The 15,423-nt window shown below is 38.4% G+C and overlaps 1 protein-coding gene and 1 long non-coding RNA gene across 5 annotated transcripts in view; one reads left to right on the plus strand and one right to left on the minus strand.

Annotated features, from left to right (window-relative positions):
• The first annotated feature begins 5,601 nt into the window (after positions 1 to 5,601).
• PNPT1 (polyribonucleotide nucleotidyltransferase 1) overlaps positions 5,602 to 15,423 on the plus strand; it is a 41,628-nt gene continuing 31,806 nt past the window's right edge. Inside the window, exons 1-8 of one of the 3 annotated variants that reach the window (XM_047782048.1) lie at positions 5,602 to 5,805; positions 9,387 to 9,447; positions 10,048 to 10,122; positions 10,843 to 10,948; positions 12,058 to 12,107; positions 13,455 to 13,518; positions 13,609 to 13,656; positions 14,565 to 14,678. In XM_047782048.1, coding sequence (XP_047638004.1) covers positions 5,645 to 5,805; positions 9,387 to 9,447; positions 10,048 to 10,122; positions 10,843 to 10,948; positions 12,058 to 12,107; positions 13,455 to 13,518; positions 13,609 to 13,656; positions 14,565 to 14,678 — 679 coding nt within the window. In that variant the 5' untranslated portion in view covers positions 5,602 to 5,644. The remainder of the gene's footprint in view (positions 5,806 to 9,386; positions 9,448 to 10,047; positions 10,123 to 10,842; positions 10,949 to 12,057; positions 12,108 to 13,454; positions 13,519 to 13,608; positions 13,657 to 14,564; positions 14,679 to 15,423) is intronic. The other 2 variants (XM_047782046.1, XM_047782047.1) reach the window with 2 other exon arrangements.
• Positions 5,725 to 15,423, minus strand: part of LOC125128055 (uncharacterized) — a 54,473-nt gene continuing 44,774 nt past the window's right edge. Inside the window, exon 5 of one of the 2 annotated variants that reach the window (XR_007135127.1) lies at positions 5,725 to 6,108. This is a non-coding gene — a long non-coding RNA (uncharacterized LOC125128055). Of the gene's footprint in view, positions 6,109 to 10,930; positions 11,105 to 15,423 lie in introns of those variants that run through there. The other variant, XR_007135129.1, reaches the window with a different exon arrangement.

A 15,423-nucleotide genomic window follows, 5' to 3' on the forward strand; every position in this document is an offset into this window, starting at 1 on the left:
CAATAGTTTGTAATAACCTATATGGAAAAAAGAATGGATATGTGTATATGTATGACTGAGTCACTTTGCTGTACACCTGAAACCAATACAACATTGTTAGTCAACTATACTCCAATAAAATTTAAAAAAAAAAAAAGCAAATCCTGAAGCAAATCACAAAGGGAAAAAAAGGAAGAATATACACGCTAGTGCTTGCTTCCCACATAAGAGAATTTGGAGGCCAGAGGCTGACTAGAGCCACCTGCAGTGGCAGAGCAAGAAAAGCGGTCAGTGTAACTTACTACAATGTTACCCGTTTGGGGGGCAAGGATGTGCGAGTCTGTGGGCCAAGAGAACTCAAGGAAGCTATTTCAATGGTACTTTACTCAAGAGGGCTAAGAACCAGGACAAAAGGATCTCAGCAATAAGAAGCTGTGTAATAGAACACCAGGAGCAGAAGCTGGGAAACTCATAAAGTGTCACCACATTATCTATCCACAGAAGGAAACTGTGCATTTTGTTGGTACCAGCAGAGGTCACCAGACAACCCAAACATACACCCACATCATAGCCAGCTATGGAATTTCACAGTGATAGTGGACATGAAAAGAAGACAGTATCAAATAAGAACTCCATTGACTCCAGCAATTAAATTCTTTTATCTCTCTTCTGCTCCCTCCTCCTGTATCCCAATCCTGGAAGAGCCAAAAAAATTATGGAGGCAGGATGAAGCTAAAAAACAAAATAATTAAAGAACAAATTCTACCTTTTCTTCACTTCTCTGGACTAGTGGAGAGGAAAGGTCTTGAATTACATGTAAGACCTCTGGCTTCTGCTTAAGATGCAGAAATCTGAAAAGAAAATCCCACCCTCATTAACAATAATAGCAACAATGGTAACAACAAAGCCAGACAACCTGGAAATTCACAACTCTTTCAGAACCTATTAGAGAGCTAAAGTGATAGAATAACCAGCTAACCTGAAATCTAAGGAAAGAGCCTCCAAAGAGAGATGGGACGTGAGCTTTTGCTTACCTGTCACAATCACCAATAGATGTTGACCAGAAAAATAAACTAAAATTCTTTTTTTCTTTTTACAGCTGTACCTGAAGCATCTGGAATTTCCTGGGCTAGGGGTTGAATTGGCACTGTAGCTGCTGGCCTACATCACAGCCACTGCAATGCCAGATCCGAGCCACATCTGCAACCTATAACATAGTTTGCAACAATACCAGATCCTTAAGCCACTGAGCAAGGCCAGGGATCAAACCTGTATTCTCATGGACACTGTTGTGTTCTTAACCCACTGAGCCACAACAGAAACTCCCTCAACTAAAATTTTTAACCAATTACTAAAGGCCAGGTGTGGGCTACCAAGAGAATATAGGACCCTTGGAGGCTGCAGACACGAGAGGAATTCATAACCACTCACAGGCCCTTCTCTATGTCCCTCACTGGGCACTTACAAAAAGGCCTAGGATAAGAGCAAGAGTCCTGAGAAAGTGTCCTTCATGGTGCAGGCCTAGGGAAGGAAGACGGCAGCCACTGCGGGAAAGGCAGAAGCCCCACTGGATCTGTCCCCCATACCTCCCCATAGGAATGAAAGCTTTATCCACTCTGTGAAGGTAAATGCGCTCACCCAAAGGCACTGTGGAAACCCACTGCAGGTAAAAGAAGAAACAGAACCGAACACTTTACCCCTGAGGAAGAGGCAGAATACATGCTGGGCCCAGAATTACAGCAGGAAGAAGGGCATGAGCACAGAGAATGCAACCCCCACCCAAGATCCAGGGACATAATACCTTCCTAAGACTAAGGGTTAGTCAGCACAGCATAGCCCCATCTTCCACCTCCAGGATAACACACTTCTAGTGACAAGTAATAGTTCTACCGTTGAAAGCAAAAGAGTGGAGATAGCCCCTCTCTGAGGAGTGGGGTAAAGGGAACCAGGAAACAGAGGGCATCCTTGGATGAGTTCTGAAGAGACTTTAATGAAGGGATCATTTGCAGGGGAAGGCTGGTTCTGGAACTAACAATAAAGAATGCTGAGGCACTGAGAGATAGACAACAGTAGAAAACTATTAAAGCTTGAAGCAGTGAGGAGAGGAGATAGTGTAACTGGAGTGATAGCTAGAGCCAAGCAAGCAAGGCCACTGGAAGGAATTATGACTATTTTAAATCCCTCTCTCCTCTAGCTCTCTGATCTGCTGCAGGTGTCTCCCATAAGCTGATCCAACCAGTCAGAGGGCCAGGGAGTTGGGTACAGAACAGAGCTGAGAAGGGTAGAAAATGGATGCAGCAGGTGCACATGGATAATACCTAGCGTGATACAGCCTAGCTTTCCTCCTGCCATAAGGTAGTCTCCATCTCCAGGGCCTTGGCAGCCTCTCCTCCTCAGGGTACAGACTGAGGCTTTCTTCTCTTTTCTTTCTAACCTCTCTCTAGGTGGTATCATGCATTTCCATGGCTTGTGACATCATTGGTGTGCTGATTAATCTTAAATTTATATTACTCCAGTCCTCTCCTTGAATCAGATCCAACTATCTTGACAGCAACGGCGCTCCAGTGTCTCAGACACTGCATTTCTCACCCATCTAAGCCTATTAATAGTCTTAATTTCCCCCTCCCCAGTATCCAAGTCATCAAATCCTATCAATTCCAACACTAAAATATATTCCCTATCCATCCATCTTTTCTCCCTGTCACCCTTACCACTGTATTACTCCTTATCTTGATACTACTTTCTCCTCCTCCAAGCCACTCTGGACTCAGTAAACAGAGGGATCATCTTAAAATATAGGCTAGATCATACTACTGCCCTATTTAAACTTTCCAATGACTACCTTTTCCTTCCTCATCTCTGCCCACTCCTGCTTACCACTATCTAGGCACAATGGATTTTTCATATGTCCTCACAGAAGCCAAACTCTTTCCTAACTCAGGGATAACACTCCCCCTGCAAGTGGCTGCTCCCACCTGGCCCCAGGTTTCAGAAGCTGTCTCCTCATCCTTCAGACTGACTTAAAGTCTCCTCCTCAGGAAGTCTTTCCCTGGCCATCTTAGTTTATGTAAGTTCTTTCTCCATCCCACTGTTTTCTATTTTCACATCTACTTTATTCCTTTCTTAGCATTAATCACACTCTAATTTTTATTTGCTTTGTTGTGTTTTGTCATTCTCTCATACTAGACTTCAAATTCTATAAAGCAGTGGCTATTACACCCTGTAACCATTTCAACTCCCTTATATCCCCTGAGCTTACTATATTGCCTGGCATAAAGCAGGTATTTGATAAATATTTCACAACACATTATTACACTTTCCATGTGGCAGAGACTATGCTTAGTTCCATAAAAATAAGATTGCAATTAAATCCACATAACAGCCCTAAGAGGTAGATGTTATATTCATTCTCACTTTACAAATGAAGAAACTGAGGTATAGAAAGAGTAAGTGACTTACCAAGAGTCACCTGTTTAAGAAGTGACAGTGGTAAGATTCAAATCTAGACAATCTGATGCCAGAGTCATCAATTTTAACCACTATGCAATATATATTCCCACATTCATTTCCATGGGTGAAATAATGACCATATTAATTAATCAATAAAGTGGAAGGACAGATGTAGATTGTACCCATAAATCAAGCTGGGGATGTCAGAGAGGATAGTGTTGAAGCTGAGACAAGAGACTAAGTTTGCGAGATGGACACATGAGAGGGAATGTGTGAAGTACAGAGAATCACACGAGGAAAGTCATGGAGAAAAAAGAGAGGGTGGTAATGTTACAGAGGAACAAGTTTCAGTTTACTTGGAATATAAAATGAGGAGAGGAAGGGAGTGCCCTTTGTGGCGCAGCAGAAACAAAACCAACTAGTATCTATAAGGATGAAGGTTGGATCCCTGGCCTTGCTCAGTGGGTTAAGCGGCGTTGCCTTGAGCTGTGATTTAAGTTGAAGATGGCAATCAGATTCTCAGTTGCTGTGGCTGTGGTATAGGCCAGAAGCTGCAGCTGCAGCTCCAGTTAGACGGCTAGCCTGGGAACTTCCATATGTCCCTGGTGTGGCCCTAAAAAGCAAAATAAATAAATAAATGAAATGAAATAAAATAAAGTGAGGAGAGGGAGATAAGGAAGTAGGGTAGTAAGTCAAAACTGATGAGGCTAAATACGAAAGGTTCATAGTCCACACAAAGCAGTTGAGATTTTATCGTGTTGATTAAAGATTTAGGAAGCCATCGGTAAAGTTTAATCAGGATGGAGACACATTTAGGTTTGTGATTTAGAAAGATTTCTCTGGCACTGATGTTGGGCAGACTTTCTTAAAGTTGAGTACTAAATTTTGATGGATCCCTTCAGTGTTCGAAGATACTTTTTATTATGTTGCTTACATATGCACAAATATATAGCAAGACATAATCCCCTTATTCTTGTAGCTTAGTCATAAAACTAAAATAAATACATTTATAGCCCCAAATAAACTACAAACCAAATTAAATTTTAATTGATAATCATTTAATGCAGTGGTAGGTTTGATTTTTGGTGGTTTTTTTTGGTTTTGTTTTTGTTTTTTTGGCCGTGTCTGCAGTAAGCAGAAGATCCGAGGGCTAGGGATCAAACCCACACTGGCAACACAAGGTTAAGTCAAAAGCAAAGGAAAAGGCAAAAACTAATACTAAATACCTATAAACAGTTATCAATAATCCCTTCTATCAGCATGGAAATTCCAAATCAGTGATAATAGCTCTTTGAGAGCAAGGTGTAAGAGAGCTGTTTTGCCACTAAATAATTTGTTTGGAATTAACATTTTTTGTTCTTAAAAACCTGTTTAAGTGTTCATTGAGTTTCGTTGTTTGGATTTCTTTGTTTGGATTTCTTTGAGGGGAGGCATTATGACCTTAAAAGAGAAATATGACCCTCATAATAGAAAAATGATCACTGGGTTCATTCCAGGTACCATATAAAGATTTTCCAACAAACTGGATTAGGAGGAATGGAAGAAATTTATCCACCCCCTAAAAATTTATCAAATTCAAATTCCAAAACTTTTTTTCATTTCCCAAAATATTTAAAAAAAAAAGTAGCGGGCATTTTGCATTTAAGGGTTGATTTGTAAAGAAAGAGTTGCTAAATATTAACAATGGAAATGAGGATGAATCCAAAAATGACCATAAAGATATATAAAATGATGATATAGGTCAACAAGAAGTGAAATTAACTTAATAGAAATAAGTTAACGCAAATCTTGGTAGTAACACACTTGTTTGAAATTTATAAAATAAAAGCCGGGGTGGCCCACTACACAAATTCTAATTCTCAGCTAGCAGAAGCCGAAATCATAGTAATGTGTTTTCTGAGTACTTCTATTACCACTATAGTTATGTATTAAACACTTACATTATTCTAGGACTCTCTTTGAAACTGTGATAGCAAAGCAAACAAAACCCAAACACTTTTCTAATTGCTGTTCATTGTCTGTTACGAAGTTAAATCACAATCGCATTCAGATAGGTTTGACCCTTACTAGGCTTCGTAGAAAGGGGCCAGGTATCCACTTCCTCGGCGTTCCCCGCCCCCGGCACCACGGAAACGAAACTGCATCAGACTCCGCCCCACCTTCTGCAGAGTAAGCCAATCAGGGCGCAGCCCGGGCTGAGCGCGTGCAGGGTGTCATGGCGGCCTGCAGGGGCTGCTGCTCATGCCTCCGGCTTCGGCCGCTGGGCGGAGGTCCCTTCCGTCTGCCAGGGAGGGATCGGACACTCACCCAGCTGCAGGTGCGAGCACTATGGAGTGGCGGGAGGTCCCGAACCGTGGCCGTGGACTTAGGCAGCAGGTAAGGAATGTGTGCGTTCTCTCTCCTTTCACAAGGCGCACTGTCAGGCCAGTTCGAGTACATTCATCTCCTGGAGTACGAATCCGGCGACCCAGGTCTTTTTCCCCTCTTTACTCCAGACCTGAATTCCAAATTTCCCTTTCCGGGTTTGGAGTCTTTATCTTGGGATCCTCCTCCTTCTCTCGCTCTCAGCTTCGTGCCCTTTGCTTCTTGCTCCTCCTTCCTGCCCTGTTCCGTGCTTCCTTTCTTCGGGTGAGTCTGTCCACTTGATTATCCTTCTCTGTACTTTCGGGGACTTTTGGGCTATGAAATGAGAAGATAATGCGTTGACAATGGATGTTTACGTCATCCATCCAGTTTACTGCCTAAAAACCATGGCGAGCATGACCCTGGTAGGAAGGGAACGCCAGTTATATGATGCTCTCTGTTTAAGTCTGTGGTAAAGGTACTACAACTTCCACTTTATAGTTAAAACAGGCTCAGGGGAGTTCCCGTCGTGGCTCAGTGGTTAACGAATCCGACTAGCAACCATGAGGTTGCGGGTTCAATCCCTGGCCTCACTCAGTGGGTTGAGGATCCGGCGTTGCTGTGAGCTGTGGTGTAGGCTGCAGACGCGGCTCGGATCCCCAGTTGCTGTGGCTCTGGCGTAGGCCGGCGGCTACAGCTCCGATTGGACCCCTAGCCTGGGAACCTCCATATGCCGCGAAATGGCCCAAGAAATGGCAAAAAAAGACAAAAAAACAAAAAACAGAGGTTCGGAGAAGGTAACTTTCTCAGAGTCAGACAAACTAGTACTATGAGACTAGGTGGATTTTGAAATTGTGTTTCAAACTCATACTTTCTCTAGGGGGTATTTGCCACAATTCATGTCTAAAATCACTTTTAAAAAATTCCTACTGGATTCATTCTTAGAATAAATGAAACTGCTAATGCTTATTTTATATATCTACATTTTCACATATACTTTCTAAAAAAAAGTACATGCTCTGGAGTTCTACTTCCTATGGCAGGTGGCTCCTCTTTTCCTTTTGCTCTTCCTAAACTACCTCCTCCCACTCTTCTGCCCACCTGTAGGATCTCCCTACTCATCTTATCCTTTTTATTATTTATTTTTTCAGAAGTAATTTTTGATTAGGTACTCATTCACTCATGATTCAACATTAAAAAGCTCAGAAATCTCTTTACCATACAGTTTCAGAGCTACCCAGTTCCAATCCCCAGAAGCCACTGATGTATGTGTTAGCAATCTTTTATGTACTTGGCAGTATTTTGTACATTAAAATATTGACAAGTAAATTCATAAGAAGTAAAATCAACCATGAAATATAAAACTAATAACAGGTTTGGACCAAAAACAAAAAGTGCGTTAATAGGAAAAAATTATATAGGTCAGTTAATACCAACTGAGATCATGAGACATATTGGAAAGTAACTTCCTGGATCTTTGCATACTATAAGTTGCACATATCTGGTGGGGGAAAAAAAAGTTTAAATTAGGGTAATCATGAAGATAGGACCAAAGGACTATCTGGTGGGTGGCCTAGGACCCCTAAAGAAGACCCCGGTAGACTCAACAGAGGGAAAAAAGAGGGTAGAAAAACTTGGTATTTGAATACAAATCAAAGCACGTGTTTGAGAACATTTGGGGTACTGCAGAGCTGGATTGTTTGCTCATTTGTTTCTCTCTGAGTGATTCACTCAGCCCTCAGAATTTGCAGGGGATTGGTTCCAGACGCCACCATGAATACCAAAATCCAAGGATGTTCAAGTCCCACAGTCAGGCCCTATCCACAGTTCTGCATCAGAGGGTTCAACCACATAAAGAGCTATATTTACAGTTTTATAAATGGAAAAAAATCCTTTTATTATAAGTGGACCCTTCTAGTTCAAGCTTTTGATAGTGCTTTCCTAGCTCCACTTCTCTCCCTTGTGTTGCTAGAATGGGGGAGGAGGGGCTTGGGGTAAATCTACTCCTTGGCTCATCCTTGTGAGTACCCATCCTCTCTTTGATATACTCGTTCATCATTTGGCAGATATTTGAATTGTTTCCATTTGGGAGTTATAATAATACCACCATGAAGGTTCATGTGTAAATTTTTACATGGACATATGTTTTCATTTCTCATAGGCTTATATAGGAGTAGAATTGCTGAGTCATACGGTCTTCTGTGTTTAACCTCTTGAGGAATTGCCGTTTCCCAGTTGTGCCATTTTACATTTCCATCAGCCATTGTGTGAGGGTTCCAGTTTCTCCATATCCTCATCAACATACAACCATCCTAGTAGATGTGAATAATATCTCATTATGGGTTTTTTTTATATTTTTATTTTTATTATTTTTTATTTTTGTTGTTGTTGTTGCTATTTCTTGGGCCGCTCCCGCGGCATATGGAGGTTCCCAGGCTAGGGGTCCAATCGGAGCTGTAGCCACCGGCCTACGCCAGAGCCACAGCAACGGGGGATCCGAGCCGCGTCTGCAACCTACACCACAGCTCACGGCAACGCGGGATCGTTAACCCACTGAGCGAGGACAGGGACCGAACCGGCAACCTCATGGTTCCTAGTCGGATTCGTTAACCACTGCGCCACGACGGGAACTCCTCATTATGGTTTTGATTCACATTTCCCTAGTGTGTAATGATGTTGAGCATATTTTCATGTATTTATTGGCCTTTTGTTGTCTTCCTTGAAGAGATCTATTCAAATCTTTTGCCAGTTTTTAAAATTGGGTTTCTTTTTGAGCTGTAAGAATTCTTTACACATTCAGGATACAGGTCCCTTCTCAGGTTTATGACTTCCAAATACTTTCACCTATTCTGTAGATTTTCTTTCACTTTCTTGATGAAATCCTTTGAAGCATGAAAGTTCTTAATTTTGACAGTCAAATTAATCTATTTTTTTGTTACTTGTGCTTTTGATGTCATTATAAGATGTTGTCCAACCCAGGTTTATGAAGATTTACTTATGTTTTTTTCTTAGAATTTTATAGTTCTAGCTCCTACATTTAAGTCAAGAATCCATTTTGCAGTAATTTATACTTATAATATAAGGGAAGGATCCAACTTTATTAACTTCTTTGCATATGGATATCCAATTGTCCCAGCATTGTTGTTGAAAAGACTCTTTCCCCCATTGACTTGTCTTGGCACCATTACAAAACACGAAGTTATCTGTAGGCAATTTTGGAATTTATATTTTGTCCTGAAAGTAATGAGGGAAATTTTAAAGAATATAAGAAGAGAAATGATCCAGTTTGGGCGTTAAAAGGCTACTTTAGTCCACAAGGCAATGGACAAGACACTAAACTAAGCTGGTAAATGGGAATTAACATTTAGGAAGATAGCTTCTGCACTCAGAAATACTTTGTCTGTCATTCAGATCACTCCTGTACAATTCCCCTTGTATCTTCAATAATGATAGTGAACTCTGTTCTTTCTTGGGTTGTTTTTTGCTGGGTTGGGGCCATTGAGGTTTGGTAAACTTTAGTTCTTCTATTTGAATCTTTGATTTGCTTTATAATAAGCTGGGAATTATACACAAATAACTTAAGTCCTTTCATACTGAATTTTTATTTTAAACAGAAAATTAGAAATATCATCTGGAAAACTGGCCAGATTTGCAGATGGCTCTGCTGTAGTACAGGTAAAAAGTCCAAGTTATTAAATTCTTATTTTAAAAATGGTTATGGAGACCAGTACTGAATGACTTTACAACATCATGTAACTTAGCATTGTGGTATTGGAAATTAAATTCAGACCATTTCTAGTGTGAGAACCATTCCAGACAACCAGGGAGTCAGAGGGCTAGCTATATTAAGTGACCTTTAAGATTTCTTTCAAACTCAGTTCTGCTTTTTTTTTTTTTTTCTGTTGATAAATTCTGTAATGCTTTTTTGAAGAAAGTAATTTTACTGGCTTCTTCAATAATAATAATTGGGAATTTTCTGTTTGTTTATATCCTAAATTTCCCAATAAGAAAATATGATTGGATGTGACTAAGCTAACAAGTCTTTTCCCCTTTAGTTCTGTTGCTTTTGAAGCTTAGTGACTATTCTAATACAGATCATGACCACGCACAAGAGATTAACACCACTTGTGAATAATTATTTTCATTGTCATTATGTCATGGAATAACTTCTCTTTTCTTGGATTTAACTGAGGGAGGATTTATTCATTCACTACTTATACGTTACTATCTGATTTTAAAGGAATTTACCAGTGTTGTTGTTTGTGTTTAACTAAGTCAGGTGACACTGCAGTGATGGTTACAGCAGTCAGTAAAACAAAACCTTCACCTTCCCAGTTCATGCCTTTGGTGGTAAGTTTTTGCTAACTTTTCTGATTTTTTTTTATATTTCAAAAATATAGAATTTGTAATATCATTTTTGTTTAATGTCTGGTGAGTGTGAAGTATAAATTCTGCACAATAAAGGATTTTCCTTAATTGTTCGATACTAAATCATTAAAAACATTTAGGAAAAAAAAAAAAACTGATTGCTTCATAACCAATTCTCATGTTAGTGGTAAGCATATTTTAGAAGGTCCAGGTTGTGACAAGAACAGTGGAAGTGCATGAGTACTCTAATGTTGAATAAGCAACAAATTCATTACTTTAATAGGTTTCCCTTCATTATGAGTCTGCAAGTATGTTTGGTGAAGATAAAGCATTCATTAGGATTTTATGGTTTCTTTCTATTATGAAAATAGGAATGCAGTTACATCTCAGAAAGTTGGTACAAAAAAGATAGTGTTTAACTTGACCAGGATAAGCTACTGTGGGAAGTAGTGAGGCTACACAGTCATTTCACTGATAAGTGGAAGGCTTTTTTAAAAATCAATTTGCTGTAACATTTCTATCAGCTGTCCTTTCCCTAAGAGATACAGAACACTAAAAGTAAACAAAATGTTCTCCACTCTTAGTCTGGAATATGTTGTTGGCAACTTCAGAAGGATTGTATCTATATAGTAATTCTTGGGAAATAGTTTGTTACTACAGAAAGCATTCAAATGAACTTCATATTTTTTGTTGCTACTTCAGGTTGACTATAGACAAAAGGCTGCTGCAGCAGGTAGAATTCCCACAAACTATCTTAGAAGAGAGATTGGTTCTTCTGATAAAGAAATTCTTACAAGTCGAGTAATAGGTAAGATATTAAGATAGAGGCATTAACCCTGTCCAATAGGCCTATGTTAGCATCTCTGTTCTTCTGTGTTCTACAGTATCTCTTAAGTTTTCTTTCATTATGTAACACCACCTGAGTTTCTTACTTTCTGTATCCTTTCACTCAAATGTGGGCTTCCTAAGAGAAAAAAAAAATTTTTTTTATTTAATACTGAATTCCTTATACCTGGTACAAAAAAAGGCAATCAATAAATATTTGTTGACTAAATGAAGAGTCTCTATAAACATATAAATTCTGTAGCCCACACCTCTACTCTGTTGAACCCATCCTGAGTACTTTTCATTTTTGTTTTACCGTAGTAATTCCTGAAAGCATTATATTCATCAACTACTAAATATATCTATAATCTTTCAAATCTTTGACATCCTTAAATATTGTAGGATCATTTGTAGTTTATAGTTCTTCTTCCAAAATTTCTACTTTGTGTATGTTTATATGCATTCATCAGACACAGAATATCAAGGAAAGGTTTTCTTTTGGTCTGCTGATGGTCTTAAGTCTCTTTCTGCTTATAAAAATAACAAATGGAGTTCTCATTGTGGCTCAGTGGGTTAAGAACCTGACATAGTGTCTGTGAGAACGTGGGTTCAATCCCTAGCCTCACTCAGTGGATTAAGGGTCCAGCATTGCCGAGACTGCAGCATAGTTCGCAGATGTAGCTCAGATCTGGTGTTGCTGTGGGTGTGACGTAGGCCAGCTGCTATACCTCCGATTCGACCCCTAGCCCAGGAACTTACATATGCGACAGGTGGGCTGTTAAAAAAAATAATAATAATTTAATTTTAAAAAGTGATGAATTCTGATGCCTATGGGATGAGAATTAAAAGCTGCTTCCCAATTTTACACTTGGGTGCTCCCGCCCTGCTAGCTTTTTGTCATTAGGACATGGTATATATTAACATTTATCTGTGTCCCTCTCAGTAAATCAGTCCAAGGGTTCGTTGTTGTTGTTTTGTTATATTGAAAGGCTAAGGATATTATTTTTTAATTTAGTGTTTAATAGGGAAAAAGTTTTGAACTTTTTAAGCAACCTCTGTCTGTACTATTTAATGTCTTACTTTATTTGGCAGATCGTTCAATTAGACCTCTCTTTCCAGCTGGCTACTTTTATGATACACAGGTAGGTTCTATTTTAGTTTGTTTCCAGACCAATCAAAAATGACTGAATGAATCTCTGTTTAAAACTTCCTAGACTAAACATTATAAAAAAAAATACAAAATAAAATTTTTGGTGGTGCTGCTGCATTTTACATTAAATTTTTTAAATATAATCATTTTTAGGAGTTCTCCTGTGGCATAGAGGGTTAAGGATCTGGCATTTGACTATAGCAGCTTGGTTACTACTGTGACACAGGTTCAATCCCTGGCGTGGGAACTTCACATGGCATGGACACAGCCAAAAGAAACAAAAAAAACCCAATAATTTTTAAAAGGCTAACATTTATTTGGTATAAATTTGAGCTGATACTTGAATTATGAATAGGAATTAGCCATTGGAGTAAGATGAAATGAGAAGCATGAAAGCCCTGAGGAATGAAAGAAATGGGTTAATTTGAAAAAAGGTAAGAGTGATTGAGTTTGGGGGGGATAGTTTAGGCTGGACCTTGAGGGTCATATAACTAGTAACAGACTAGGACAGTCAACACAACTAATCTTTATTACCTATTTTTATTATTGGGTCCTCTAAACCAGTTACCTATTTTTATTACTGGGTCTTTCAGAATAATAACCCATATACTTTTTTTGTTTTGCTTTTTAGGGCCGCACTTGCAACATATGGAAGTTCCCGGGTAAGGGGTCGAATCAGAGCTGCAGCTGTGACCTGTACCACAGTTCATGGCAACACCAGATGCTTTACCCACTGAACAGGGTCAGGGATGGAACCCATATCCTCATGGATACTAGTTGGATTCACTACACCTCTGAGCCACAAAGGGAACTCCAGTAACTTTAATTAACTTTTATTTATTTGAGAAAAAGAAATATGCTTTGCAAATATCCCTTTGCAAGAAAGTCACTGCTTCAAGAAGTTATTTTCCTAAGTGCATGACATAGGCATATTATTACAGAGTAATTTATTTGTGTGTGTTTAACAAACAGAAGACAATAATATTTTTATGTAACATTTATTAACATTGCTAATGTTTACTGAATGTTTTCAACATACCCAGTATAACAAACGCTTTATATATAATATTTCCTATAGTTTTCCTAAGAACTTTTTAGGAAGATGCTATTATTTTTTCTTTTAAAGATGGGGAAATTTTTGAGGCTTGATTTAAGTAATTTATCTATGATCAGTCATGTTGTTAAATGATAACCAGATTTAAGAGATTTGACTACAAAGCCCCTGTTTTTAACCCTTTAGTGCTCCTGCATTTTAGGCCAAGATGCTAATTGAAAAGATAATTCTTCCGAATCAAGTAGATTTTTTTTAAAGTACTTTGAATTTTTTCCCTTATACCAGATCCTTTGTAATCTGTTAGCAGTAGATGGTGTTAATGAACCTGATGTCCTAGCAATTAATGGTGGTAAGTATAAAAAAGAAAAATTATTACTATTAATTTTTTAAAGCAATGAAATATTTTTATTTCAGCTGTAATTTTTTTCTTTTTTTTAAGCTTCTGTAGCCCTCTCATTATCAGATATACCTTGGAATGGACCTATTGGTAAGTTAGAATTTGAAAATAAGAAACATATTTTTTCGGAAAATACAAGTGAGCATGCTATAGCAAGAGCATAGTTATTGGTTGGCTCTGATTTATTATTTCTTAGGGGGTTGAATTCATTGACATTCCAAGAATCCTTTTAGCTCTTTGAGACAGTTTTATCTTTACCTTGGGTTTTGTTTCTTATAACAGTATGTTATGATGTTAGAGATTATTTTGTGTTCCTAGATACTTTGACTTATTGGTTGCCCCTTCTGATTGAGAACTTTGTTTTTTTGGACTGGAAAATTGTCAGAGTACATACTCTTTCAAGATAATACAATCATGTTTGTAACTTATACCTCTTACAAGTTGTAGTCATGCAATATACGGATGACTCATCAAGTAAATAACTATTTAGTATCCTAAATGCCCAGATACTGAACTAGGCACTGAAGGAACTAAAGCAGACTAGGCATCAGCAGTACAAAGATGAATAAGACAGTTCTTGGTTTCGCCATAAGTGAATCAGACAAATAATTATTTATAAACAGTATTATGAAAGTGTAGGCAGGTTTAGTCTTGTGATATAAAGTTGTCAAAGAGCTTCTCAGAGTTACCAATATTTAAGCTGAACCTAAGCAGGATCATATAGTAAGCACTTGCCTTAGAGGAAGTATGGTCTAGACCAGGAGAAGAGCATGAGCATTATCACAGAGATGTAGAATAAATGGTATATTTGAGCAAATGAGTGGTCAAGTGAGGCCAGAAGGTAGGGTGAGATAGTATGATTTGTGGACTTTAAATACTTTGATAGAAATATGAATTTTATTATGGTCACAATTGAAGGTAGAAATTGAACTCATCACTGGAATGTCATGAAAACTGAGTTTGTATTAAACACTTGACAATATTTTAATATATTTTAGGGGCAGTACGAATAGGAATGATTGATGGAGAATGTGTTGTTAACCCAACACGAAAAGAAATGTCTTCCAGTACTTTAAATTTAGTGGTTACTGGAGCACCTAAAAGTCAGATTGGTAAGTAGTTTAACTGGTAGATTTGTTCTGGATTTTACTTAGAAGTTCTGGCTTCTTAAAAATACATTTAAAGTCTTTTTTGTGTGTGTGTGTTTTGTTTTGTTTTGTTTTGTTTTTGCTTTTTAGGGCCACACCCACAGCATATGGAGGTTCCCAGGCTAGGTTCCCTAGCTAGGGCCTACACCACAGCCACAGCAATGCCAGATCTGAGCCACGTCTGCAACATACACCTCAGCTCACAGCAACCCCAGATCTGTAACCCACTGAGCAAGGCCAGGGATCGAACCTGCAACCTCATGGTTCCCAGTCGGATTCATTTCTGCTGCAACACGATGGGAACTCCAGTATGTGTGTTTTTTAATTAACCATAAAGATTTTTGTTTTGTTTTATTGCTGTCCTATTTTGGTAATGCTCTTGCTTCATCTTAAATAATACCTAAAATTACAGATAAGCTAGTCTAAAACATGCAGTTCTGACTCTTAGAGTAAATTAATTGTTTTATTAGTTTAACTATGTTAACTTAGCTAATGTAATCATTCTAAGCCTGTTCATGGTCCTCTGAGAAAGAGGTATATTTCCAATAGGTGACAGAAAACTAGTAATAAAAGTAGAAGAAATGCAATGACCATGCACTTCATTCCTTGTAACTAAAATGACATAATTACATGAGTGAAAAATCAAGGCCTAGTTCTGTTGAAGAATGGGCTTTAACACTCAGAATGACCTGGGTTTGAAACCCAGCAT

The sequence above is a fragment of the Phacochoerus africanus genome, chromosome 5, assembly GCF_016906955.1.
Source record: "Phacochoerus africanus isolate WHEZ1 chromosome 5, ROS_Pafr_v1, whole genome shotgun sequence".
NCBI classification, from domain to species: Eukaryota; Metazoa; Chordata; class Mammalia; order Artiodactyla; family Suidae; genus Phacochoerus; species Phacochoerus africanus.